The sequence below is a fragment of the Orbicella faveolata genome, unplaced genomic scaffold (genome assembly GCF_042242905.1).
Source record: "Orbicella faveolata isolate gen_17 unplaced genomic scaffold, um_ofav_v1 contig_25, whole genome shotgun sequence".
NCBI lineage: Eukaryota > Metazoa > Cnidaria > Anthozoa > Scleractinia > Merulinidae > Orbicella > Orbicella faveolata.
This window is the reverse complement of record NW_028301553.1, coordinates 27,479,505-27,507,242: the sequence shown is the minus strand read 5'-3', so window position 1 is coordinate 27,507,242 and position 27,738 is coordinate 27,479,505. Positions and strand designations below refer to the sequence as shown.

The 27,738-nt window shown below is 41.4% G+C and overlaps 2 protein-coding genes and 1 long non-coding RNA gene across 6 annotated transcripts in view; 1 reads left to right on the top strand and 2 right to left on the bottom strand.

The window, feature by feature from the left end:
* LOC110062436 (uncharacterized) overlaps positions 1-27,738 on the bottom strand; it is an 88,721-nt gene that overhangs the window by 27,001 nt on the left and 33,982 nt on the right. The gene's annotated exons all lie outside the window — the stretch shown is intronic.
* LOC149109722 (uncharacterized) lies at positions 18,102-20,903 on the top strand. Its single transcript, XM_089294037.1, has one exon. The coding sequence runs from the start codon at positions 18,117-18,119 to the stop codon at positions 20,511-20,513; it is 2,397 nt and encodes a 798-aa protein (XP_089150163.1). The 5' UTR covers positions 18,102-18,116; the 3' UTR covers positions 20,514-20,903.
* Positions 23,892-25,670, bottom strand: LOC149109721 (uncharacterized). The gene is made up of 2 exons (XR_016208556.1): positions 25,545-25,670; positions 23,892-24,748 (listed from the first exon to the last, which is right to left on the bottom strand). It is a non-coding gene; the product is annotated as an uncharacterized LOC149109721 (long non-coding RNA).

Here is a 27,738-nt window from a genome sequence, read left to right as displayed (position 1 = left end):
AGCAAGTAAAACAATCCAACTTTGTTGTTTTAAACCCATACATACGCAGACAAACACTGCTAAATATAACCTATTTTAATAAAATCACACAGACTAGAACTCACATATTATATATTTTTTTTTCATAATTTTCTTACCTTACAGATAGGTTCTGTAGTTGTGCAGTTGTTTTGAATTGTCAGTGTTGAAAATGACTTGTGTAAGTCAGTCACCAAGGAGTTACAACTGTAGAAAGAAACAGGTTAGCTCTTAAATCTCAACTTATAAAACACTTGCTCTAATAGCTTAGTCAAAATTCAAAATGTCGCTGCGAACAAAGCAGCATATAAGACATCGAAAATAAGAAAGGTGTACGGTTTTCGCATTGGCTTTATCGCTCTAAAGCACATGAGAACATTCCTTACATGGAAATTGTATCTGCTAACATTTCAATCTAGCTTCTTAACTTTCACCAAGGAGAAAACAGTCGTTCACTGTTTACGAGTCAACACTCAGGCGTGCTAGATTAGCCATTATGAATTTCATCTTATTTTAAAGACTTAACGCAGAAACACAAACAAAAACCAGACTCTGCAAATTTGGAGATGGTTTCCATTTAACAAATTGACGTCAATTTTTTATGCGTCAGACTGTCCTGTTATTAATCATGAATTTCGTCATAACATTGTCAAAGTAGCTGTGGATCCACGAGGCGACAATTGAGTGGATCCGCATACTACTTCGACAATGTTATGACGAAATTCATTGTCAATAACAGGATAGACTCATGAAAAACTGACGTCACTTTGTTTTTTACAATAACTGTCAGTTTGCCAGCAAATGAAGCATGTTTATAATATAACAGGGTTCGCAGCGTATTTCAGAAAAAAATTTCCAGGACTTTTCTAGGACTCAATGATTCAGTTCCAGGAGTCTAAAATTCACATTAACCATGTCATTCCTAAGATCTCAATGTTAATTCTCCTTACTGTCTGCCATACATTTCATTTTATTACATGAGTTTAACAGATTTCCAGAACTTTTTAGGATCTGAGGGGCCGTTTTTCCAGGACTTTCCCGTTCTGGAAAATACCACAATAAAATTCTAGAACTTTCCAGGTTTTCCACGACCCGTACGGACCCTGTATAAAGGTGGGTTTAATAAGACAAACCCAAATATTCAACAGTTATGTTTAGCAAACAGGCATGATAAGAATGTAATCCATCAGTGAATATTGACTGTTTAATTAAAGCGGATTTTTCTGATCATTTTACTGATAACCAGTAAATACATAAAAAAGGCTAGCTAATTATATTCTCCGTCTAGATATATTCGTTGTGTAATAGAGTCTGTGGAAATTGGCTACAGACTCTTTCTATCGCATTTAATTTTGCAAGTTACTCTTTCAAATGTGCGTGATAACTGCTCGTCTGTTTATATCTTCAGCGTTGACGCTTTCCGCGCTACAGTAGTGAAGCTATTGTTTTTGCTTAGTCTTGTATGACTCACTGAAACAGCTAGAACTTTTTTGAATATAAATAAAGTCACAGTGTACAGAATCAAAAAACAGGATCATGTTATTGGCCGGTAATAACAAACATACACTGCGGTAAATGAAGTGTTCGAAAGATTGGTGTCTACAACAAATTGAGAAAAGTAAGGAAGCAAAAGCTTTCTAACTTTGATGTTTTAGACCAATACATATATTATGCAGAGAAACACTGCTAAATATAACCTTTTAATTGCACAGGCTAGAACGCACATATCATATTTTTTTTCAAAATTTTCTTACCTTGCAGAGAGATTCTTTGGCCATGCAGTTGTTTTTAACTCACTTGAAAACGAGCCAATGGCAGTCACCAAGCAGTTTACACAACTGTAGAAACAAATAGGTTGGCTCAAATCTGACGAAACATTTACTGATTACATTTGCCTTTAGTCAAAATTGAAAGAATTGATGCTAAAAAAGCAGCAATGAGATCCAAAATTTAAACTTGAAAGTTAACCCATAAGAAAGATTTGCTTTTTCGCGCTGGGTTTATCGCAGTTGCGTCAAGAGAAACATTTAAAACTTGAGCCAGGCAAAAAGACAGCAATACTGATTACTATCAAGTAAAATGCTAAACTTACTGCTCGCTAGTATGTACTGATTACTGATTAATTGTAAATACTCCCCGGTTTAAGGAACTTCGGCCATAAACTACGATAAAGAACCCGATTATAAATTCCAACAGCAGATCATATATGTGTCCTCAATCTGTAATTAATCTAAGAATCCAGTATATGCAAGTTTATGTGGCCCTCAGCTTTTGTTGTAAAGTAAGCTTATGCGTTCACCGGAAAATTGCAAATGAAATCACGGTTTAGGTTGATCTGATTTCGTTTAAGTTTGCTGGTAATTGAACTACTGATTCTACCCCTAGGGATGAAGTTGTTCCCTGACAAACGCTGATGAGTTTATTTAGGACAACTAAGTAGTTCATGATCAATGCTTGCGAAACGTAGAAACAGGCTAGATTTTCCGCTTTCAGTTCTCTGAATGCATACCTGTATCGAGGTTTATAAACTTGGGACTGAAGAGCTGGTTATGAAAGATAGCTAGGAGACAAATTAATGGACATTCAACTCAAAATTACTAGATAATTATCCACAACTTCAGAAATGAGTAAGGTTTCCTCATCTTTGTTGCTTGTTAAAGCTGCCCAATTTTGCTCGTTCCTAAAATGTCTAAAATGTGCTTACGTTTGATAATTTAATTTCACTCATCCTGCTTACCTGAAATGTTAAAGCTTCTCCTGGAACCAGAATCAGTCACTTTGACGTATACAATCGATCGGCAGTCATCATAAATGTACCACTGTGGCCATGAACAAGAGATATATTCCTACATAGAACGAACATCTACTTAGTAACTTGAATTAGAATTCCACTGACGAGTGATTGGCAAAACAGTGATTCCGTACTGTCACGCGAACTGAATTATTCTCATTAGCAAAATGTTCTTTTAATACCCAGTGGCCTCGTTTAGCCTAGTGTTTTCATCTAAAGTAATATACTAACCTTCTATAATCACGTCCAGCGATACAATGGAAAACCGCTCCCCGATCCTCCCCGAGCAGAAAGCTGTTGTCTGAAAAGATCAGAGTCTGCAATGATCACGAGATCAGAAGCACTTAAGCGAAACGTTATAGCCGGAACCCACGATCCGTATAAAAATCTGTCGCGCTAACCTTGGCTGTTTCCACGGATCAATAGTGCCAAATTGAGAGGCTCCCCCGTCCCCATGGGGTACTCCGGTATGGTTTTGTAGCCGGTTTGGTCTCAAATAGGGTCTGGCTTTTGCGCTCTAGTCTTGAATTGGGTGTGGTTTTTTTCGCATAAGCAACTTTTTCATCATTGCCTACAAGACTATCAACAAAAGCCCTTTACCATAGGCGTGCAGCCCGGGTAGTGGGGGGCGGGGGGTGGTTGGGGCGGGACTGCAGCCCCTCCACTTTCAAACACTTTTGAAAGTTTTCGGGCAAAGCGCTGATCATTCGAGCAAAAGTACACGGGAGAAAACATTCTAAAAGGTAGTCGAGGCCAGGCTTGTAGGCTACTTACTCTGACAAGGGTAAAAACAAGATGGATATTATTTCCATCGACAAAACAATGACAAGAGAATCAAAGCAAACAAAGATCAAGACTTCTTGTGGTGGCTCTGAAAAAGGGGCGTTTGGAATGGCTCCAAAATGAGCCGTTTTAATTTTTTTTTTAACTTTCCGTACGAGGAAGAGTTAGAGTAACACTACCCTAAATGTTACGGGCACTAGACAAAGGTCAATTTTGATTAGTTAATAATTGTCTCTTCATCTTAGTTACGAACGTAGTTACAATGTTTACTTCTTTTTTATTAGTTTTGTAATCGGACCTTTAAACGTCACCACGCGCATATAAAAGCTGAGTTAGCGTCCCTTTAAAGTAGTTTTTCTTTCCATCTCGCGTGGTCTTGTCAACCGTGAACTCTTGATGTTTTTTTGATTTCCTAACCCTTGGCTCAAGCGGGACCGATATGTGAGTACCTTTGTCATTTTGATTAGGTTACGTTTTTCATAGCTATGGGCGAAGGAATACAAAGGAACATTTGTACAATGTTAATTGATTTATAATCGTCTAAATTAGAAAGTGTTCTGAACGTTACTAGAGTGAACGCCCACCTTTTGGGCTCGAAAGTATTGAGCTGTTAATTAGTTCCTTTTGTTGTGTACTTCAGTGATCGAATCTTATTTAGTATCTTAGCGTAGTATTTACGCTGGCTATTTTTTGATGTATTGTTATTCAATTTCGTTATGTTATCGATTCCAAATCGTTAGTTCGTCTCGTGTAAGTTTGGACTATTTGTTACGCAACTTTTCCGCTAAATTGATAGAAATTCGTTACATATTGTTATTTCAGTTTACGATCGTTTATGTTGATACAATAAATCGCCGATAACCGTCAACTTTGGTTTTCCGTGGTTTACTTGAATTGTCTACCCTTGAAGACGACTTGTAAAGTAGTCCCACCCACTAGTTTGTCGCGACACGCCTAGAGCTCGTTTTGTTTCGTCTCGTTTTGGAATTTGCCAGTCGCTGCAGACGTTACACTAAAGTATGGCGATGTTCATAAAAAATTCCAGTTTTTTGAACATGCAAGAATTAAGACCCTTCAACGCTTGTTAAAAACATTTTGAAACGATCTTTCCGTACTTACCTCTAGATAACTGTGAAATTTAAGGAATGTGCACAGTGAGCTACAGTGGTAAAAGGTTTTTTACGTATCAACGGCCAGAGCAACGGCTTTTTTGCAGTAAAAACATGACCAAAAACATAGATTAGTTTTCACATATATGAAGGATACTTTGTAGTAAGATTGTAAAGAGATGCACAACTCGATTGGTATAATAACTTGGGAAAAGCTTTGCCTGATTTACCACCCCAGGCTCATTCATTTCCCTGATGGAAAGGAACATTTCGTACAACTGCGGTAACGATACAAGAAAGAACTTTACAAAAGTTCTGTATCTACTAATATTATTGCGTTTCAGCTTTGTTTTTCTTTCTAACATATTTATTAGTACCATTTATAAACTTACTTAACAAATTATTAATGAATTGGTATTTATAACAAAAAATAATAACAAATAAAAAGTCATGACGGGACGCACGGGGCTTCTACTGTAAGTACCGCAGAGAAATGGTAGGAAACTAGGGTTCTTCTTCTTGCGGCCAGGGAAGGCGTCATAATCTATTTCAGTGACATGTCGATGATGAAATAAAAAATAAACCAGAAAGGGCTGATGGAATATGAGACAAGCTTTAGAATGAAGTCACGATATTAATAGTGCTTTAAAAGTAAATAGTGTGTTCAAGTCATTCCCCATGCTTTTAAATAATGGCGGACTCTAGTAAGTTCTCACGCGTTTAGAGATGCGCCACACTCGCGGTTTTGGTTTCAGGATCTCAAACTATGCTTACTGGACTTTTTAAAGATGCTAGATTTAGCCCCTGCGGGAATCCCAACTAATGCTTAGTTAACTTTTTAAAGATGCTACTTTTAGCCCTCCCCAAATCAACAAACGTGTAATTCACTTGTTGAAGTCTATTAATTTGGACAGTACTTGGGTAAGAGATTCTTGCGTATATCAACTTTCTTTTCGCTAGTAAGTTCTTGCGCGTTTAGAGATGCGCCACACTCGCGGTTTAGGTATTGGGATCTTTAACTATGTTTACTGGACTTTTTAAAGATGCTAGATTTGGCTCTTTCTCAAATTTACAAACGTGTATTTTACTTGTGGAAGTATGTCGCTTTTGACAATGCCAGGGTTAAAGATTTTCACCCATTTATATGTTTTTTTTTTTTACTTGCGTGTTTTCGTGCGTTTAGCAATGCGGCAAACTCGCGTTTTTAGTGTGGGGATCCTAGACTATGCCAACAGGGCTCTTTAAAAATGCTAGTTTTGGTCCTCCCTCAAATATACACAAACGTATTATACTTGTGGAATCTATCAATTTGGACAGTGCTTAGGTTGAAGATTCTCGCCTCTATCAACTTTCTTTTCTCTCGTAAGTTCTCGCGCGTTTCGTGATGCGCCACTTTCGCGTTTTAGGTGCAGGGATCCCAACCAGTGCTTACCTAACTTTTTAAAGATGCAACTTTTTGCCCTCCGTTAAATCTACACACGCGTATTTCACTTGTGGAAGTCTATCGATTTGGACAATGCTTGGGTGAGACATTCTCGCCGGTATCAACTTTCTTTTCTCTTGTAAGTTCTCGCGCGTTTAGAGATGCGCCACACTCGCATTTAAGGTGCGGAAATCCCAGCCACTGCTTACTTAACTTTTTAAAGATGCTACTTTTAGCCCTCCCCCAAATCTACAAACGTGTATTTCACTTGCAAAAGTCTATCGATTTGGACAGCGCTTGAACGAGACATTCTCGCCTATGTTTACTTTCTTTCCTCTAGTAAGTTTTCGCGCGTTTAGAGATGCGCCACACTCGCGATTTGGTGTAGGGATCTCAAACTATGCTTACTGGAGTTTTTAAAGGTGCTAGATTTTGCCCTTTCTCAAATCTACACACGTGTCTTTCAATTGTGGTAGTCTGTCATTGTGGACAATGATTGGGTTGGAAATTCTCGCCCATTTATATATTTTTTCTCTTGCGTGTTTTCGCTTGTTTCGAGATGCACCACACTCGCGATTTCGGTGTCGGGATCTCAAACTATGCTTAGTGGACTTTTTTAAGATGCTAGATTTGGCCCTTTTTCGATTCTACAGACATGTAGTTCACTTGTGGAAGTCTATCGATTTGGACAGTGGTTGGGTGAGAAATTCTCGCCCATATCAACTTTCTTTTCTCCAGGAAGTTCTCGTACGTTTAAAGATGGTGTCGGGATCTCAAACTATGCTTAGTGGACTTTTTTTAAGATGCTAGCTTTGAGCCTTTCTCAAATCTACACACGTGTATTTCACTTGTGGAAGTTTATCGATTTCGACAGTGTTTTGGTTGGAGATTCTCGCCCATATCAACTTTCTTTTCTCTTGTAAGTTCTCGCGCGTCTAGAGATGCGCCACACTCGCATTTTAGGTGCAGGGATCCAAACCAATGCTTAACTAACTTTTTCAAGATTCTACTTTTAGCCCTCTCCCAAATCTAAACACGTGTATTTCACTTGTGGAAGTCTATCGATTTGGACAGTCTTTGGGTGAGAGATTCTCGCCCGTATCAACTTTCTTTTCTCTTCTAAGTTCTCCTGCGCTTAGAGATGCGCCACATTGGCGTTTTAGGTGCGGAGATCCTAACCAGTGCTTACCTAACATTTAAAGATGCAACTTTAGGCCCTCCGTTAAATCTACACACGTGTATTTCACTTGTGGAAGTTTATCGATTTGGACAGTGCTTGGGTAAAAGATTCTCGCCAATATCAACTTTTTTTTCTATCGTAAGTTCTCGCTCGTTTAAAGATGCACCACACTCGCGGTTTTGGTGTCGTGATCTAAAACTTTGCTTACTGGACTTTTAAATATGCTAGATTTGGCTCTTTCTCAAATCTACACACGTGTATTTCACTTGTGGAAGTCTATCGATTTGGACAGTGTTTTGGCTGCAGATTGTCGCGCATATCAACTTTCTCTTCTCTCGTAAGTTCTCGCGCGTTTAGAGATGCGCCACACTCGTGTTTTAGGTGCGGGGATCCCAAGCAATGCTTACCTAACTTTTTTAAAGATGCTACTTTTAGCCCTCCCCTAATCTACACACGTGTTTTTCACTTGTGTAAGTCTATTGATTTGGACAGTGCTTGGGTAAGAGATTCTCGCCTATATCAACTTTCTTCTAGCTAGTAAGTTCTCGCGCGCTTACAGATGCGGCACACTCGCGGTTTTGGTGTCGGGATCTTAAACTATGTTTACTGGACTTTTTAAAGATTCTATATTTGGCTCTTTCTCAAATCTACACACGTTTATTTTACTTGTGGAAGTCTGTCGCTTTGGACAATGCCTGGGTTAAAGATCTTTGCCCATTTATGTCTTTTTTTCACCCTCGTGTTTTCTCGAATTAGTCCCTGGAACTCGGAAATGTCGCTCAAGTTCCTGGAAATGAAACCAAAGTTGGTCAAAATCACGCTACGCGTAGCTCGGTCTCGGCGACTTTCTAGTTATTAAGTGGCTATATTTCGGCCAGACTGCTCATAACCAAGCGTTCAAAAAATTTTCCTCTGTCCATTTCACTGAAAACCAAAGTCTTTTCGAATAAGTTTAGAGTTCCTGGGACTCGGAAATATCGCTCAAGTTCCTGGAAATCGACCCAAAGTTGGTCAAAATCACGCTGCGCGTAGCCCGGTCTGGGCGACTTTCTAGTTACTAAGTGGCTATATTTCGGCCAGACTGCTCAGAACCAAGCGTTCAAAAATTTTTCCTCTGTCCATTTAACTGAAAACCAAAGTCTTCAAAGTCTTCTCGAATTAGTTTAGAGTCCCTTGGACATAGACATAGACGTAGCCGGATCTCGGCGGCTTCTCGTCACTAAGTGAGTTAGAGAGGGGCTATATTTCGCCAGACTGCTCATAACCAAGCGTTCAAAAATTTTTCCTCTTACCATTTCACTGAAAACCAACGTCTTCTCGAATTAGTTTAGAGTCCCTTAGACTCGGAAATATCGCCCACGTTCCTGGAAATCGACCTAAAGTTGGTCAAAATCACGCTGCGCGTAGCGCGGTCTCGGCGACTTCCTAGTCACTAAGTGAGTTAGAGAGGGGCTATATTTCGGCCAGACTGCTCATAACCAAACGTTCAAGAATTTTTCCTCTGTCCATTTCACTGAAAACCAACGTCTTCTCGAATTAGTTTAGAGTCCTTGAGACTCGAAAATATCGCTCAAGTTCCTGGAAATCGACCCAAACCTGGTCAAAATCACGCTGCGCGTAGCCCGGTCTTGACAACTTTCTAGTCACTAAGTGGCTATATTTTGGCCGGACTGCTGATAACGAAGCGTTTACAAATTTTTCCTCTGTCCATTTCACTAGAAACCAAAGTCTTCTCGAATTAGTTTAGAGTCCCTGGGTCTCGGAAATATCCCCTAAAATCCTAGAAATAAACCCAAAGTTAGTTAAAATCACCCTGCGAGTAGCGCAGTCTCGGCGACTTTCTAGTCACTAAGTAGCTATATTTCGGCCAGACTGCTCATAACCAAGCGTTCAAAAATTTTTCCTCTGTCCAATTCACTGAAAAGCAAAGTCTCATCGAACTAGCTTTGAGTCCCTGGGACTCGGAAATATCACCCAAGCTCTGAAAATCGACCCAAATTTGGTCAAAATCACGCTGCGTGTAACCCGGTCTCAGCGACTTTAAGCAATGTCCAAATCGATAGACTTCCAAAAGTGAGATTTGGGTGAAGGCTAAAAGTTGCATCTTTAAAAAGTTAGGTAAGCACTGGTTGGGATCCCCGCACCTAAAACGCGAGTGTGACGCATCTCTAAACGCGCGATAAGTTACCAGAGAAAAGAAAGTTGATATGGCGATAATCTCCAACCTAAGCACTGTCCAAATCGATAGACTTCCACAAGTGAAATACGTTTGTGTAGATTTGATGAAGGGCCAAAACTAGCATTTTTAAAGAGCCCCGTAAGCATACTTTGGAATCCCCACACCAAAAACGCGAGTGTGCCGCATCGCTAAAGGCGCGAAAACACGTCAGTGAAAAAAAGATATAAATGGGCAAGAATCTTTAACCCAGGCATTGTCTAAAGCGACAGACTTCTACAAGTAAAATACACGAGTGTAGATTTGACAAACGGTCAAATGTAGCATCTTTAAAAAGTCCAGTAAACATAGTTTCAGATCACGACACCAAAATCGCGAGTGTGGCGCATCGCTAAACGCGCAAAAACACGCGAGAATAAAAAAATATAAATGGGCGAGAATCTCCATCCCAAGCATTGTCCAAAGCGACAAACTTCCACAAGTGAAATACACGTGTGTAGATTTGGGGGAGGGCCAAATCTAGCCTTTTTAAAGAGCCCCGTAAGCATACTTAGGGATCCCCACACCAAGAACGCGAGTGTGGCGCATCTTTAATCGCGCGAGAAGGTACGAGAGAAAACAAAGTTGACATGGGCGAGAAAGTCTCATCCAAGCAGTGTCTAAATCGAAAGACTCCCACAAGTAAAACATACACGTGTACATTTAAGAGAGGGCCAAAACTAGCATCTTTAAAAGCCCGGTGAGCATAGTTTAAGATCCCGACACCAAAAGTTAGAGTGTGCCATACAGCTAAACGCGCATGAAAAGACAAGGGAAAAGTAATTTGACATCGTTAAAAATATCCACCCAAGCACTGTTCAAATCGATAGACTTCCACAAGTGAAATATACGTTGGAGATTTGGAACAGGGCTAAGTCTAGCATCTTTAAAAAGCGAGGAAAGCAAAGTTTAGAATCCCATATCTAAAGGCGAGTGTGCTGACTCGCTTAACGTGCGAGAAACACGCGGGAGAAAAGAAAACTGACATGGGAAAGAATATCTTACCCAAGCACTGTCAATATCGATAGACTTCCACAAGTAAAAGACACTAGTGTAGATTTGGGAGAGGGCCAAAACTAGCATTTTTAAAGAGCCCCGTAAGCATAGTTTAGGATCCCCACACAAAAAACGCGAGTGTGCCGCTTCGCTAAACGCGCGAAAAGACGCGAATGAAAAAAAATATATAAATGGGCGAGAATCTTTAACCCAAGCATTGTCCAAAGCGACAGACTTCCACAAGTGAAATACACGTGTGTGATTTGGATCAAGGCTAAAAGTAGCATCTTTAAAAGGTTAGGTAAGCATTGCTTGGGATTCAAGCACCTAAACCGCGAGTTTTGTGCATCTCTAAACGCGCGAGAACTTACGAGAGAAAAGAAAGTTAATATAGGCAGGAATGTCCAACTCAAACAGTGTTCAAATCGATAGTTTTCCACAAGTTAAATACACGTGTGTAGATTTGGGGGAGGGCTAAAAGTAGCATCTTTAAAAAGTTAGGTAGGCACTGGTTGGGATCCCCGCACCTAAAACGCGAGTGTGACGCATCTCTAAACACGCGATAACTTACCAGAGAAAAGAAAGTTGATAGGGGCGAGAATCTCTCACCCAAGCACTGTCCAAATCGAAAGACTTCCACAAGTGAAATACACGTGTGTAGATTTGGGGGAGGGCTAGAAGAAGCGTCTTTAAAAGGTTAGGTAAGCATTGCTTGGGTTGCCTGCACCTAAAACGCGAGTGTGGCTCATCTCTAAACGCGCGAGAACTAACGAGAGAAGAGAAAGGTGATATGGGCGAGAATCTCCAACCCAAACACTGTGCAAATCAATAGTTTTCTACAAGTGAAATACACGTGTGTAGATTTGGGGGAGGGCTTAAAGTAGCATCTTTATAAAGTTAGGTAAGCATTGCTTGGGATCCCTGCACCTAAAAACGCGAGTGTGGTTCATCTCTAAACGCGCGTGAACTTACGAGAGAAAGAAAGTTGATATGGGCGAGAATCTCTCACCCCACGAGGGAACGCAAATGACTTCTAGTGTAAGTATATCTTCCTGGTGTTTTTTTTTTTGTTTTTTGTTGTTGTTGTTGTTGTTGATGATGATTCTTTGAGAACAGGGCTGTATTCCTCTAAGGCTGTGGGTCTAATTCGTAAAAACACTAGGTTCTTATAAATCGTTTAGAAATGACTCGATCCAGTTCAAATTGATGTTGCTGGCACACGGGTTGGCACTTAATATGTAGACCGCGATGTAAGATACCTTAAACTATTTTTACTGTTCATGATGCACTGCTACGTTAGTCTGCTTTATAAATATTTAACTGCTCTTGTCGAGTTTTTACTTTCAATATGATTAAACGTTCTTTTCATGCGTTCCTGTTAAAAATGATGCAAAGTTGTCAATTTTAGTAATTTCAATTTGAAGAAAAGGTCCTGTTAGTACCTTCTTGATACTTGATGAAAATTTTGCGGGGTTTGTTTTACCAGGGCGCTTCATGACGCATCCTGGAATAAGCCATACCTTCCCTAGTTGAATCGTTATCAGTTTGTCGTACGTTATTCAGGTTATTGATTGGAAAAATAATTATACTTTTGACCTTAGTTCCTCTATTTTCAGGGGATGGGGGGTGGGCTGACTTCTTGCGGAGGTCGTTACTTACGGACTTTTACGATTCGTTGCGTGTACGAGCCATTGGCCAAGCGATTGGCCAAGCGATTGGTAGCCGTGCATGGTCACTTAAAGCACTGACAATCTATCTTAGCTTCGTTTCTCCTCGCGCTTTTATTATTTTTTTTTGCCCTCAGCTGTGTGATTGTGCGATATTTTCTACACAATAACTTCAATTGCCGAGCATAATAATACTGCACGTGGCTCCCACTGCCAACGACATACTCAAACAAGTATTCCAGATCATCTGGGTTTTTATTCCTTAAGATCTGTGTTAGATTGATTAATCAAAGGCTCCTTTACGTCCGGACAAGCATCTCGATGCAAGTTCAGAGTTTATTGTGATGGCTTTCATTGGGTAAACAAGACATTTACGTCTGCTCGCCGCGCTCAACACCCATTTGTAGGCACTTTGGTATCTTTAAGTTCAGTTCGTAGATCTGAACTTGGTTCAGGGGGAGAAGCAGAGGAAGGTTCATGTGTAATTCGTTCATCATTGCGGGATTACTTGATTTATTGGCATTCCCCGGTTTGTCCGCTCACGTTTTTTTCCTGCCCAAGTCTTTCTTCACGTGTGTTTAGACGTGATCCGATATATAATGACCTTGTTTTGTTCCAGATTATTGGCGTCGGTGGAGTCCGCCATCATTTGAAAGCATCGGGAATGACTCGAACGCACTATTTACTTTTAAAGCACTATTAATATCGTGACTTCATTTTAAAGCTTGTCTCATATTCCATCGGCCCTTTCTGGTTTATTTTTTATTTAATATCATCGACATATCACTGAAACAGATTATGACGCCTTCCCTGGCCGCAAGACGAAGAACCCTGGTGAGTATGTAAGGAATGCTGGGAACATTTCCTACCATTTTTCTGCGGTACTTACAGTAGAAGCCCCGTGCTTCCCGTCATACTTCCCCGCCCCTCGAGATCCAATTTGCACCCCATCCGCAATTTTTGGCTTGTTACATTTGTAAATGCCAAATCCATCATGTAAGAAACTTAAAGTGCATTTTTCTCAAACGTCTACTTTTGTACCGACTGACTTCACGCTATTGTAAGATAATGGTTTGGCATTGACTGTTTCGTTCAAGACGTTTCTTCATCAGTTGAAATATTAGCGTTAGTACGCGTGATTCAAAATATTCAAAAAGCAGCACGTCGAACGCACGCTGAGGAAAATTCCGGGTGAAGTTTCAAGGAAATGTAGCGTGAGACTTACGCGCGTGCCAAAGACTTGCAGACTTCTGGGATGGCGATGTGCTCATTTCCAGGTTGCGGATCCTTTATTGACATCCAGGCTTCCATGAAGAGTCGCTCGTGAAAGTTAGTTAGTAGTTAGCCTCATTTTTTGAAGTGTCAGAGTTGTTGGATATCAGGCTAACTTTCACGAGTGACTCTTCTTGGAAGCCTGGATATCAGTAAAGGATCCGCAATCTGGAAATGACCTCATCGCCATCCCAGAGGTCTACAGCGTGTATGCTGAACCTTGCTTTTCTCTTTGTCACGTGGCCCAGCAAACTCTTCCCTCGCGCACGAACCTCCAACACGTGATCTTTATTATCCGTGGAGTAAGGTCCAGTTCAGACGCCGAACTTAATTCTAATTTGGACCGACCCAAATGATTAAAAGTACGCCTGTTGATTCGATCAGACGTCGAACTTAATTTGCGGAACTCAATTTAATTTGAACTAAAACACATCAAAATGTCAGCCGTTCTCAGGGGAAGTGTAAACCGCTTGTAAAATAAGTTATATTATGATATAGTTAGGATCCTGCGCGCGCTTTGATTGGTCAAAAACCCAGAAATGTAGAAAACACTCGCCTACGGCTCGTGTTTTCTACATTTCCCTCATAAAATGTCCGTCGTGTTTTATCACAGTGTAATACACGGCTTAGGCTTCTTTATTTGTTAAATAATTGGTGCATTAGGCCCGGTACATGACAAGTTCGACGTCTGAATCAAAGCCGTTCCTAAGTCGAAATTCCTGGCTGAGCATGCGCAAGGCAGGAAGAACGCTGAGCCGTTCCAAATTCAAATAGTCGTTCTTAACTGATTCAGACACCAAACTTTTCATTTACTTAATTCAAAGTATTAGGTTCTGCACGTGAAAACGTTCGGTGTCTGAAGTTGGCCCAAGTCCCTGTTTACAAGCAGGTAGGGTCAGAATTCTCCGTTTCATCTTGGACCAGTTTTCCATGCAATAAAAGCCTGAGCCAAGAAACAACAATGCAATAACAAAAAGCTCTCCGCACAGCGATGTAAACTTAAAGAGAGCGCTGATTCGAATCACTTGCGAGTAAAACTTGATCAGCACGGAGTTTGCAGTCGATAGCGGATGTACGTGCTTTAGTTCAGAACACTGTATGTAGATATAGCACACTTTATTTAAACTGGCTCTTTAGCAAACATTACCGGTAAACGTGAAATAGTTTCGCGAGAATTTTTTTTAAATGTAACGCAAATATAAATAATAATCATAACAGTAACAATAATGATAATGATAATGATAATGATAATGATAATAAGAAGGTCTCCCTGATTCATAGTTTCAAAGAGACGTTAAAACGTATAAGGTAATTATAGAGTTAAAAGCTGTGCCAATATTAAAAACTAACAATACAATCTATCCTATACTGAAAACTAACAATACAATCTATTTGAAATCAAAGAGACATCTACTTACAAGGCATTTCTTGAACCTCTCTGTATTAACATATGGTACCTGGTAAGGATGCGACCTATCGCGTAGGGTCCTGTGGTAGGAGAAGATCCTAAAGAGGATGCGAAGGAGTGTCCACAAGACTATTCCACAGCCTCAAATCCCTTTCTTTAACTATCTGTTGGATCGGCGTCACTTGCTGAATGTACCCGAATCTAAATTCCCTTTTCTGTAGCCTATCAATTTGACTCAAGTATTTAGTATAAGGAGCCACACGCCACACCCCACACATTGATACAATAAGTAAAGAGTGACATAATGAAAGAATCGAAAAGATAATGAAGCTCAGATAAACTATAATCATTGCTTTTACACATTCTAAGTATATACATACCTTTAAGGGTTCTTTCCATCAAATCATTAAAATGCATGTCTCAGTTGGTAGGACTATCCTGAAATGTCACTCGTAGAAGCTTCACAAGATTGTTCTTTCCTTTATACTAAGTTCCTTGGCTTTAATCAGGTTTAATTTCATCAAATAGACTCAAATATTATCTACCTACTCAGAGGCATTGTCATTGACATTAGGCCCAACGAGTACACAAAACGTAATGTCATCCGCATATTTAGTTTTCAAAGTATCCTGGGAGGTGGGACTTAATCATTGACCATGATGGTAAAAAGTGCAGTTGACAGAGTAGTGCCCTGCGGCACACCTCGATTGACAAGCAGGAATGGAGCAATGACATTGTCTACACACCCTTTGCTGCCGATCTTTTAAAAACTGAAGTTAATAACCCAATTAACAATAGAAGGGTTAATGTCGATCACTTTCTTAAGTTTATCAATTGCTATTCTATGGGAAACTGAATCAACGGCTTGACAAAACTCTGACAAAGTTCGCTAGGCCATCAAGCCATCTCATCCAAAAATGCTGAGTATATAATAGGGCAGTCTCAATTCCACAATTTTTCTTATAGGAAGACTGATTTGAATGGATAAAGTGAGAAACCGGTTTTAGAATTCGAAATCCAGGACTAATCTCTAAGAAGGTCTCATTAAAATGTCAGTGATTGATATCGATCAAAGCTGGTTAAAAGTAAAGATATTTGTTTCCTTAGGAATAGGTCGCACATTTACAGTCTTTCAAATCTTTGGCACATACTGTGTAGCCAAGGAAACATTCAAAATATGTGTCATTAGAGGTGTGCGTTACGTTCCAAGGCATACTCTTTCCAAAACCAAAAAGGTAATTTATCCGAGCCAGAAGAAGTCTTTTTCACATGCAATAATGCCTTAAAGACAGATATTCCGTGAAACACAGGAACTTTATGATACTCCATACTTAAAGGGCGTCCTAAAAGAAGGGTCTTTTGATGACATTTTGACGCATATAAAGGAAAAGTTGTTCTTGGACTCTTTGGCTGCGTTTTCATTAGGCCAATTAACTAGCTGAACATTCTTTCTAGGTGTTGGTTTACAGACCAACATTTGCTAGTTAAACGTCACATCTGTTTTCACTGGAGATTTAACGCAAGAGATTCAAATCACGAAAGCGCGCAACTTTCAAAAAAGGCTGAGAGAGGAAGCGCTTTTCTAGCTATCTTTATCCGAAGGACAAGGCATTTCTTCCAGAGGATGCGGTTAATGTACTCAGAAATGAGGGCTGCGGATGCGACGAAATATTGTAATGCAGGAACTCGCTGCGCATGGCGACTCACTGTCATAAGTAGGGTCCTGGCTGAGGAACTGAAGAATCTAACGGGACCGTTGGAATGGTAAACCGAAATAAATGAGAGCGACTGTTGAACTCTTCTGCCGTTTTAAAAGTTCAGTTTCGCAAACTGACCAAACTGAACCGTACAGTACGAGCGTCTGGTAAATACTATTGCCAGATTCTTTGGCAGTTATGCAAGCGTCTGACACTACGCAGAATGTCATTGGCTGCGGCATTTACCAGGACAATTTATACCATCTCACGAGGTAGTATAACTTGGCGTGAATTTACGGTCATATTGGCGAGAAAATTGCTTGTTTTTTCCGGTGAAAACAGCGTGCATTTTTAACTCGCTTAACTCAAGACGAGCTGTTTTCACTAAATTTCCGGACTTTTTCGACTTTACCTAACCAAAATTCACTGTACTAGTGAAAACAAAACCTTTGTAGACCACACAATAAAACGTGTCATTAACGATGGCGATGACATCATCTTCGGCAAGGACAGCAGATCAGTCAATGGCCTTTAGTTTCAGCAACATTAAGCTCAGGACTCCTAAAGACCTAAAAATCATCTAGAGTAATGAAAAGAAAAACAAGGGAGAAAAGAAAAAAGAGTGGAGGAGAAAAAGACTGACATTGCTTTGAATTTTCAGTATTGGCTACTTTCTATGGCAAGAGAGGAAATAACGGGCCTAACGCCAGGGTGAAATTTCATTAGCGCTCTTTTCACAAGTTCAGACTTTTATACAGCCACAAATATCATGTACACTTCATTGTCCCCCATCTTCCACCCCTAATTTAAGTTACGCCACCCCTTCATAAATAGTTATTGATCAAGCGTGAGGTCAAGATGTCTTGATATTGGCCAAGTTCTTTTTTGCGTGTTCATGATGTGAATAAAACAGGTTCTTGCTGGCGGTAGAAGGTCTGTATGTTTTCAGGGTAACTTGGAAATGGCCTACCACATTGTAACTTACCTGTAACGAACCCATTTTCTCTTTTGTGCTAATTCTTTTGGCCTTCCTTTTTTTTCGAGAATTTCAAAAGTGAGTAAACGCGAATCTCAGAATTGTCCGCGGGAACCTCATGGTGTCTTCCTAGTAAATGATGTTTAATTTCTTTTCAAAAGAAAGGCACTGTGAGAGGAAAGTGTCTTACCCAAGAACATAATGCAATGATCCCGGCCCGGACCGCTCGATCCGGAGACGAGCGCAAAAACCATGAGGTCACCGCGCTTCCCGCATTCCTCTTGTCAGCGCCCCCGTACATATTGCCATTGAGCCCAAACCTCTCGCTCATCCCTACCTGTGATGTCGTTTATTGTTTCCCATATTTTTTTTCTCTTCTAGCTCAAGAAATTCAGCTATTAAAAACTCGACTTGGAACGACTACTAAAGAAAACAAGCTGTTGAGAGATTTATTAAAGAAAAATAGCATAGCTATTGCAGGAAAGATCCCCACAACAAAAACAACATCATCAACAACAACAACAACAGATTCTACCTCATCTGGGACAGTCGCCACAGATACAGCTGATGATGCTATTGCTATGACGACAACAGAGGTCACAAAATCGAGGGAATCACCGACTGCAGCAGTGACAACTGCGTCGATACCACCACAGGTTACCAGCCAAACAACAGTGATCAGTAATGCGACTCAGCCCACTACTGCAACCACTGCTGTGCTTAATCATTTGCCAATCACTTCGGCTTCTGTCGCGAAGGAGCAATCGAAGAGAGAATCAATTGCTTATGTGGCCCCTTTTATTATAACAACTAATCCAGTTTCTGCAGCAAGTAGCACAGCGTCTGTTTTTACTCCAGTGACAACATGCTCAACAACATCTGTCGTGCACAATAGTGCAAACAACCTTGGCCAACTTGAATTAAACCAGTCACAGGGAAACATTAGCAGTTTGTCGAATCCTAATCCATCCTTTAATCCCCCTGTTGTACAGTTTGGAAATAACGTGCCCTGCTCTATAACACAGCAACCGTTACAGACTGTTAGCACGCCAGTCAGCTCTGCTTCTCAAGTGTTGCAGTCTCAAGCAGGCTACTCAAGACACAGTGTAGCAGCCATCATGAAAGTTGCACTACAACCGGGTACATCAATTTCACCGATAAGTGTGGTGAATGCTGTCCCACTTGTTGCTCCTGCAACGGGGCATAACACTGCCGCTATCCTGAACCTCCAACCAGCTGTGATTAACTCATGTGCTGTTGTTCCCACTGTAGTTCAGATGCCAACTCCTCTTGTCGCTGCGCCAGTTCCAAACAGCCTGGGTAATCCACACACCGCAGCTGGAGTCAGCAACACTGTTGTGACACAGAGCACCAGCTTGCCGGCATTCTATGTGACTGCTACTCCAAACCAGAGTATAACTGTGTCCAAAATTAGTCAGAACAACGAGAGTACTCCTCGTCCAAAGGCGTCGACAGATGCGAGCAAAAACCAAGGGGGTTGTAAAGCGAAAAAAGGAGGGCCTGCCAACAAGGGTCAGAAAAAATCGGCGGTTAATACAAGCCGAACTCAAAACACGAATAGAAATTCCCAAAACAAACCTTTGTTAGAAAATAAAGCGACGTCAGCCTCAAACAAACGTGGAGCAGCACACTTAACTGTGAGAGACAACACCAGGATGGCAAAGAGAGCGAGCACTTGCGGCTCCCAGGAACCACCAGGAAATATTAGTATTTGTCAGCCTCAACCGGAGATAATGACAATACAGACTTTTAACGTCAATTCTCTGATCCCAGGTATTACCACTCAGGTGTCAGTTCCAGCTAATACCATGCCAACTCGAGTAGATTGTGGTAAACCAACTGTACAAGTTTCTAGTATAGGAATGAGTCAGGCTGGCCAGATACCACGCCTTTCTCACAGTATTGCATCTTTAGCTGGTTTACCTCAGAGCATGGAGCAAACACAAACGTCAGATTTGCAGCAACACCAACAAGTTTCGCAGCTTGGCTCTGGCAGCCTTAGCTTCTCTGCCGAATCTCTGCTTGCCTCAAGTGAAGTGGTTCTGCCGAACATTCCACACATAACGACCGCATCTGTTAATTCTGACAGCAATCCAAACCAACAGAGCAGTTTAACAATGGCCGTGGCCCCGTCAATTCACAGTACACCCAGTGAACAAGGCCATGCTCAGAGTTTTTCGAATTACTCGGCAGAGGCGCTGATTGGAGGAAACGAACTGATGGGAGATTCAGTTATGACACAGGAATCCCAACTTCAAACACGGCCATCCAGGACTACTTACTCGGATTTCTCGGCCGAGTCTCTAATCGGCTCTAGTGATTTGAACTCAAGTCTTTCCTATGCCATTGATAATCTCATCTCGTCGCGCTCAGATGCAAACTACAACAGCACCGCTATGGTGTCTGTGAATCCAAACTTACTTCACTCTGTTAAGTCGAATGTCAGCCATGATGCCAGCACAAACAACCCATTGCGCGCACTTGCAGCCATGCCAGATCTTGTAGAACAGAAGGCAACTGCCCCCAGTAGTCAGTCAGCGATGCTCTTTAGCGGGCCTACAGGAAACAGTGCTTACAGAATGTCCCCGCCAAATTCTGCAGCTTCGCAGTTCACATTCGTAACTCATAACTCCGCCAGACGGCAAACAGATGGCGTAACACCACAGCAAGGAACAGGGCAAGCTGTAAATTCAACAAACAATGTTTCTGTTCCATCTACCAGCTTTCTAAAACATTCGGTGGACAGTATTACATCTTCGTTTTATGCAGTCAGTAATGCTGGCTCAAGTTTCTCATTGGGATCAAACTCAGCGCCTGGGATTGCATTCCAGGGACAGGCTCCATTTGGTTTAGAGCCTTTTTCAAGCAGCCAGCTTTCTTTTGGTTCAATGACAAACCCGTTTTCACCCACAAGATCGTTTTTCAATCATGGCTCGACCATGGGAAGTTTTGTTTGACTTTTACGTAATTTCAAGTTCAAAGTAATGACTAACGTAAAGTTACGAAAGTGTAGTAGTCTTTCAATGGATGCCACTTTCTAGTAGCTAAGTCGGCGGTCGTATTTTTACCAATCTAACGTAATAAAACGGTTATGTTCTCAGGTTAAAGAGAGCTAAAGTTTAGTACTTGTTCAAGAGCGTTTGCGCGAAAATCTTCCAAGACACCACACGGTGATTGAGTTACTCTTGTTAGAAATGTAAACAAATATGGGCGTCAGGGAATTCGGTGCGGAGATACAATGTCCGAAAGACCACCCTTACTCTGAAAAAAGTGGTCTTCGTTCTTGAATATGGCTCCAAAGTCTGCCAGTCAAAAATATCACAAATAAAACGCTGATATGCAACTTACTCCGCCAATAATTGTGTTCCTGGGTCTACAAGGCAAATCTATTCAACCGGTAACGTTACTTAAAGTAAGGGTAAAGTCTGCATACGAGCCAAGTGGTCAATCAGGCCAGTACTTATCTCCGGTTTCTGTAGAATGAAGCGACTAGGAGTAAACCCCTAGGTGGAGAGAGGCACTGTGGGAGTAAAGTGTCTCGCCCAAGAACACAACACAATGGCTACGGCTTGAACCCGAACCGCTCGATCCGGAGTCAAGCGCACTAACCATGAGACAAGCATTTAGCGACCACACTTCCAGCGACCTGACAGCGATGCCGCGTGGGTGGAAAAATTGGAAATTCTTGAACTTTCCCAAACTTTCTTTTTGTTCAGTCTTTTAAAGTCTGTCGATAATTGGAAAAGGAAGTTATTTTCCGAATAATTAGGGGGTACCAACCATTTAAGAGGGTAAACTGCGGGCGAAGTTGACGTAGCCGGTACCAACCCTATTCTCGTGTACTTCTCATTTCAAGTGTAATTTGTCCTTTCTACACTTCTAATCTTTCACCCCTCCCCTCTCCCTTTTCCAATGTTGTTACCTAGTAACAGCATCGCTAAAGCCTGTTTCAACATTGATTGGGCGTGTGGGGGGGGGGGGGAGGGGGGAGGGAGGGGTGGCTATTGACGTACTTAAGGTGTTTTTTTCTATCACGGAAGTACGGATCTCTAACCAAAACATTTCAATTAGCAAACATATCTCAACGCTTTTGTCCCTGATTGTAGGTGTCGAGAAAATTGCCTATTTGTAAACACCTTGTTTTCACTGCCATGATAACACAGATAGCAATCAGGCAAACGTTTTTGAAGACTCCCTACTATCTCTAGTATCTTTAAATGAGCCTGTCCGAACAGACAGTTATCGAGTTTTGAAAGTTAGGATGGTGTACGTCTGAAAGGTCGACGATGGATCTAAAAGCTCTTAGTCTTACCTTATCTGTATTCTTTGCAGATGTTTGCTTCTTGTTTTGAAAAAAAAAGCCCTCCATTGATGGACTGTGCTGTGTCTTAGAGGACTTGCAATAAAGTAATAGCTTAAGTAATTTGAATAAAACCAAATTCTCGAACCTGATTGGTTTTCAGTACATCCTATCTTTTTATTTACCAAATTGGAGCTTGACTAGCTCAGGTGTCCAATCAGTCGAAAGATCTCTATTAACAGTTTCCATTAAAGTGCAAACAAAAATCGTTCGTAAAGCGCGCTTTATTGGAATGATGATTTCCTCTATATCATTTAAACTTTTCAGAAATGGCCCTTTCCCAGCGCGTCATAGTATTCGTTTACTTGAACTCTTGTAAAGAATACTTCCTTTTTTAAATATTAATTTTTTAGAGTATCTACATTTCTATCACTGCTCGTGCTATCAGTGAATGTTACGCTACAGTGTTGGATGTTAAATCACAACTCCGAGGACCTTTTAAAAAAATCTTTCATTATTTCAGTTCCTGCTTTTAATACGATGTCGACTGGTGGAAAAGCCGAATACAGAAACACGCGAACGGAGTGAGCCGAGCAGGGTCTAGTGCGAGCGGTTTGGGGACGAAAAGCCCATTAAAGGAAAAGCTCGGACATCCTGGGGTGGCTTAGCTCGCCGAATGTTTTCTGCCTCAATTTTCGGGAGCCTGATTAATGGCCAGCGCAGACAAAAATATTTACCCCTTAAAAATTAAAAACCTTGGGAGAGTTAGGAAAAACTCGAAACAGATGTGGGAAAAAATAGGTTGTTCATTCCTGTTCTTCCAACTTCCACATGTGTTCCTATTTTACAATTCCATTACGAGACCGAATTTTCTGAGTGAGCACTTTGCCTCATGTTTTAATAAATTCTCTTAGGAACAGTTAAGTTATCTCGAGAACAAGGTGCTGTTCCTACAAGAACTATTAACCCTTTACCCCCTTAGGCCAACGACAGTTTATCCTAAATCAGCAAAAAAAGGCTCTCTGCCTGTGTACAATATACCATTTGAAAGCCACTGATCAGCTTATTTAAGAACTGACATCAGCAGTTATGAAAGAGGTAGTCATGTTCAGAGAAATTGTTTTGAAATGTGAAAATAAAAAGCTTCCAACACGTATCAGTTCTCAAATATCATAGGTATGCTCCCGATCCGTGGCTTATTTAGCAGGTCTTGGTACAATAGTACAAAGCTTAATGTGAAACAAGTCTTGCATTCCATGTGCATCTCAAAAAAGAAATTGTAAAATTATGGGGGTGGTCAACCATATCTTAGATAGGAGGGGGTCACAATTTTAAGCCTTCAATGAGCAGATCTTTACAAGACAATTTTCATGGCAAAACTTCATAAAAATATCTCAAATATTCACAACGTTTTTAAGTTGTGTGCCAAATGGCACTCTTAGAGAGTAAAGGGCTAAATGGTAGCTGGCTCTATGAATCTTCGTTCACAATTCAGCAAGTGCATAAATTATGCAACACGTGCCTAGCGCGGGAAAACGCGCAAAAGCCAATTTAAGATTGCTTCTGATTGGTTGAAATAAGAGCACCTTCTCTTCCCTTTCTGCGTTAAGATCCAGAGGCCATCAGGTCGGCGCATATCCCAAGTTTCTGTAGCATGAAGTGATTAAGAGTATTTCCCCACCCCACCCTGGATGGGACACGAGTCCTCTAAAGGGTTACTCAAAGCATAGTTAATAGAGGGGAATGGTTATGAAACCCGACAAAGTTCTTTGTTGTATGTTTTTGTTCGCTTTTTTGGCCTTGACGGTGCACAAAACACAATAGTTGTTTACACCGTTCTGAGGAACTAACTAATAGAAACGTGTTGGTTATGTAATTCATGCATAGTGCATGAGCGCAAAACAAAAGATTGTGCACTGTCGTGGACCTTCCAACATAAATCTTGGCGTCTTCGTTTGCTCCTTTGATGTTTGCCGGGCTTCATAACCAGTCCCCTCTATTAACTATTCCCAAAGCATTAAATTTGCTGGTAAAATACATACAAATTAATTTATTAGGTTATGAACAATACACAGTTAAAGATATCAGGCAAATATATGAACTATAATCATTTGTAATAATTTGAACTCGAATATGAATTTCTTTACAACTTGAACCTTAAACATTGTAACAGAAACGCTCGATTTTACACGGGAACATTAGAAGTTGCAGTTACAACTTAATCGAAGTTAATTTGACGACAGAAAATGTCGACTTAACTTCTCTTGAATTAGATCAAAACGAGAATTCTAAATACTGTAACCTTGTGATGTCACTCATTAACTCAATCCCGAAATGCCCAGTGGCACATAGGGCCTAACGTTCTGATGTAAAACGCAGTAATTTGATATCACGAAGGCTTTCATGATCAATAGTTTCAACAAAAACGACCGAACAGTAGAGCTGGAAAAAACATTTAAGTTCTTAGCTTGCACTGCTAACATGATAGAGTCCCTTAGGACAAATCTACTGAAAGTTTCAGATTGTTAAAAGTCAATATGAATATCTACAGAATGTGCCTCTTTGTCTTCGCTCCACAACACTAGTTACTGGTGGCTTGGTTTGGATTGCACGCTTTCATGTGCTGTCTGAAGAGCGTCTTCTTATCAAGCCTGACAGGGTGCTATGAGTCACAGTTGTTCGCAGATTACTTTTCAAGTGATCCTCTCTCACACTTTGCTGCTGAGGGAGACAAAGTGAGAATCAAGTCCAGTAAAATAGGACAGTCCCTGACGTCATCTAGCCTTGAAGCAAGGAGGTTGGTAAACGCCTTATTTGGGTTGATAATCTTCTGCCTTAGTAGACTTGTACGCAGGACAGGCCACTGAATAATAACGCTTGTCTTCTCTGCTTCTATAAGATAATAACTGAAATATGCAAATCTCACAAATATACCCCTTCCCTCCCTACCACACACAGTGTTGGTTTGTTTTACTCATCCATGTCATCCATGTTTGCCGAAGCTATACGATATTGATGATGGGGGAGGGATAGGGGTAGGAAGGAAGTATAAGATTTGTTTTGCCAATAAAGTGACATCCACGTCTTCACAGCAATGTCCAAAAAAGCCTCTCTTCCATTTTCTGATTATCCCCCCTCTCCCAAAAAAAAAAAACAAACAAAATTGAATTTTCTCAAGTTTTCAGGGCATGAATACTTTAGTTCTTAGTCATTTAATTCTGGGAACATAGGACAGACCCATAGTTTCTAGATTTCATTGCTTGAGAATCACAACCGCACGTAATCTCTCACAGTAATGGCACAGCCAAGCAATCCAGCAGCCTTATAATGATCTAGAACGCCTTAAATATAGAAAACCTCTCTCGCTGAAAATGTTTATAAGATAATATGTGACAAAAGGAACCAACGCCCACGTACATTTTCTCTTGACCACTCATCACGCATTGTTAAAATAAAAAAATCAAAAGTTTCTTGACAAGGCAACCACTAGGATGTCACGCTCTTAAACGTAAACGAGGTCCTTTGTCCAGTCCCAGCACCCTCCCCCACGTGATTTCTGCAAGAAACTGATGTCGTTTAGAACACTTAATCACAATATCAAACGATAACCCGAGAAAAGACACTTGGTATTCGTATAATAAAAGTTCTTTGCTAAATTAATTTCCACGAGCGTAAATTAAATTCCTACCTCTCCTCATCTCGCATAGCATCCTGGAAGCGCAGTCAACCAGCAACTTCGGCACGCGTCTCATCTCGGTCGAGAAGGTGGTGCGTCCGGGTTCAGATCTGATGATTGTTGAGTTCTTGTGGGACTGTTGCACGATAGCTTTAGTGGCAGATGGGCTGGACGGGTCTCTCAAAGAAAGATTTCGCTGCACGGGGTTTCACGGAACGCATGACTCCATCACGACCATTAAACAGGTGCACTGCCATCCCAATCAACCACTTGCCACGATTGCTTTCGTCTTCACACAGATTGACTACATCACCGATCCTCAGGGTTTCTGGCCAGCAGACTCCGATGCAGTTGTAGCGTACGCACAAGTCCAGCGTTTCCCCAGCACTTGGCGGGAATTATGTATAAACCCTGCGATCCAGGCGCAGGCCCCACGGGCCTTTAGTAGATCATGCCGTTCAAGTGAATGGTCATATTCATCTGGTCACCAATCCACCGTAGCTGCTTCTATCATCTCGTGTACTATTTTGGACTTGACTTTGCATTCTCTACTGGTTCTAGTCACAGGGTTTGGCCGCCACGCATTTGTAGCAGTAGCCACTCGGGTCTACTCCACAAAATGCTGCATCGGTTACGGAATCTCCACGCCTGCTGAGATAAGCAGTATTCTGATGAGACGGAACATGTCTCCACTTATCAATCGTATGTTCCTTGATTTTCCTCGCGTGCAAGACATGCTTTTGTGATTATCATTACCTGTTCTTTTCGCGTCATGTCACACGTATGCGGTTACCTTATGGTTAGTGCGCTTGTCTCCGGTATCGAACCCTGACCGGGGACATTGCGTTGTGTTCTTGGGCAAGAAACTTCGCTTTCACACTACCTCTCTCCACCCAGGTATATAAATGAGTACCGGCGAATTTAATGCTGGGGGGTAAGCCTGCGATGGACTAACATCTCATCCAAGGGCAGTAGAAATACTTCTAGCCGCTTCGTGCTACAGAAACCGGTATAAGCTCCGGCCTGATGGGGCACTTGGCTCATATGTGTCCATGTGTCCTACACCATGTCACGCAGAAAGCCTGCACAGTATCCCTCCACCTTGTCCTTGTCCTATGGCTCCTTTTGAGATTCTCTCCCAGAGAGAGGAGTTGAAGCCCGCTCTTTTCCTGTGGTTCTTCGCCAGGTTATTTTGAGTCTTCACGGCTTTTTGACAATCACCATACCACATGTTTTCCAAGAATCTTGATAAGTAAAGGCGTAAACTGCTGCGGCAATACAACCCATTTGCGTCTCCGAAGACATTGAGTTCTACTGCGCTGATAGGACGCTACCGTGCGCTTTACCACCATGTTCACGAGCAGGTCAGTCTCGCATCGCTTCATTTTGCTGTAAGCTCATGAGGTAGAGGAGCGTCCCAGGCTTGTTGTTATTTCAGCTCACAAGCATTTCAAGAGTAGTAGTTCCTTGTAGTCATGTGTGGCAAACCAGACCGAGGAATTCATTGGTGCGACATAGTATTCCTAGAATCCTCCTTTTCATCAGTTCAGCATTTTCGTGAGGAAACGAATGGAACACCTTTACAGACTGCCTGGCGTTTGTAAGGCCAAAAACTCCCGTCTCTGGAAGCAGCAGTTCCTAACGGCTACTTAGCGAAGGCGGCTTGATTGTCGCTAGAATCCGCTCGAGTGATTTCTTCCAGCTCCAGTACCTAAGATTGCTATTTATGCAACTGCAAAAATGCCACTAGAGAAAATTGCATCTCTTAACAGAAAGGAGAAGGAGTGAGACAAGAAAGTGCTCTGGTGAACCTCAAGATCTATATTTCGAATTCTGTGGAGTGCAAATCCCACAACCAGTTTATCGCAGAACATCAGGCTCACCCTCCCTAACGCGCGTTCGCAGGGATGTCTTTTTCATGTTACAGCAAACGCAACAGAATGAAATCTAGCAAGAACCGAGACGTGGTGAATCTTGTTCTTGAGGGCGAGTCCAGTCGCAAGGCAATCATTCAGAGAGGGCGTTTTCTTTCCTCCCGCATAGTGCAGTCATAGACTACACGCATCTCAGCAGGCTGTGCTGTTTCCCTGATGACATGCTCAAAGCGGCATGTAGAACTCTCGGTGGGCTGTCGACTCAACCACGTCTTCATTAAGCTAATCATGGATTATTTCATCGCATCCCGATAGCTTTTCCATGCTGAGTA

Excerpts from the sequence above, each read along its gene's own strand:
- LOC149109722 (XM_089294037.1), top strand. The coding sequence starts at position 18,117 with ATGACGACAACAGAGGTCACAAAATCGAGGGAATCACCGACTGCAGCA.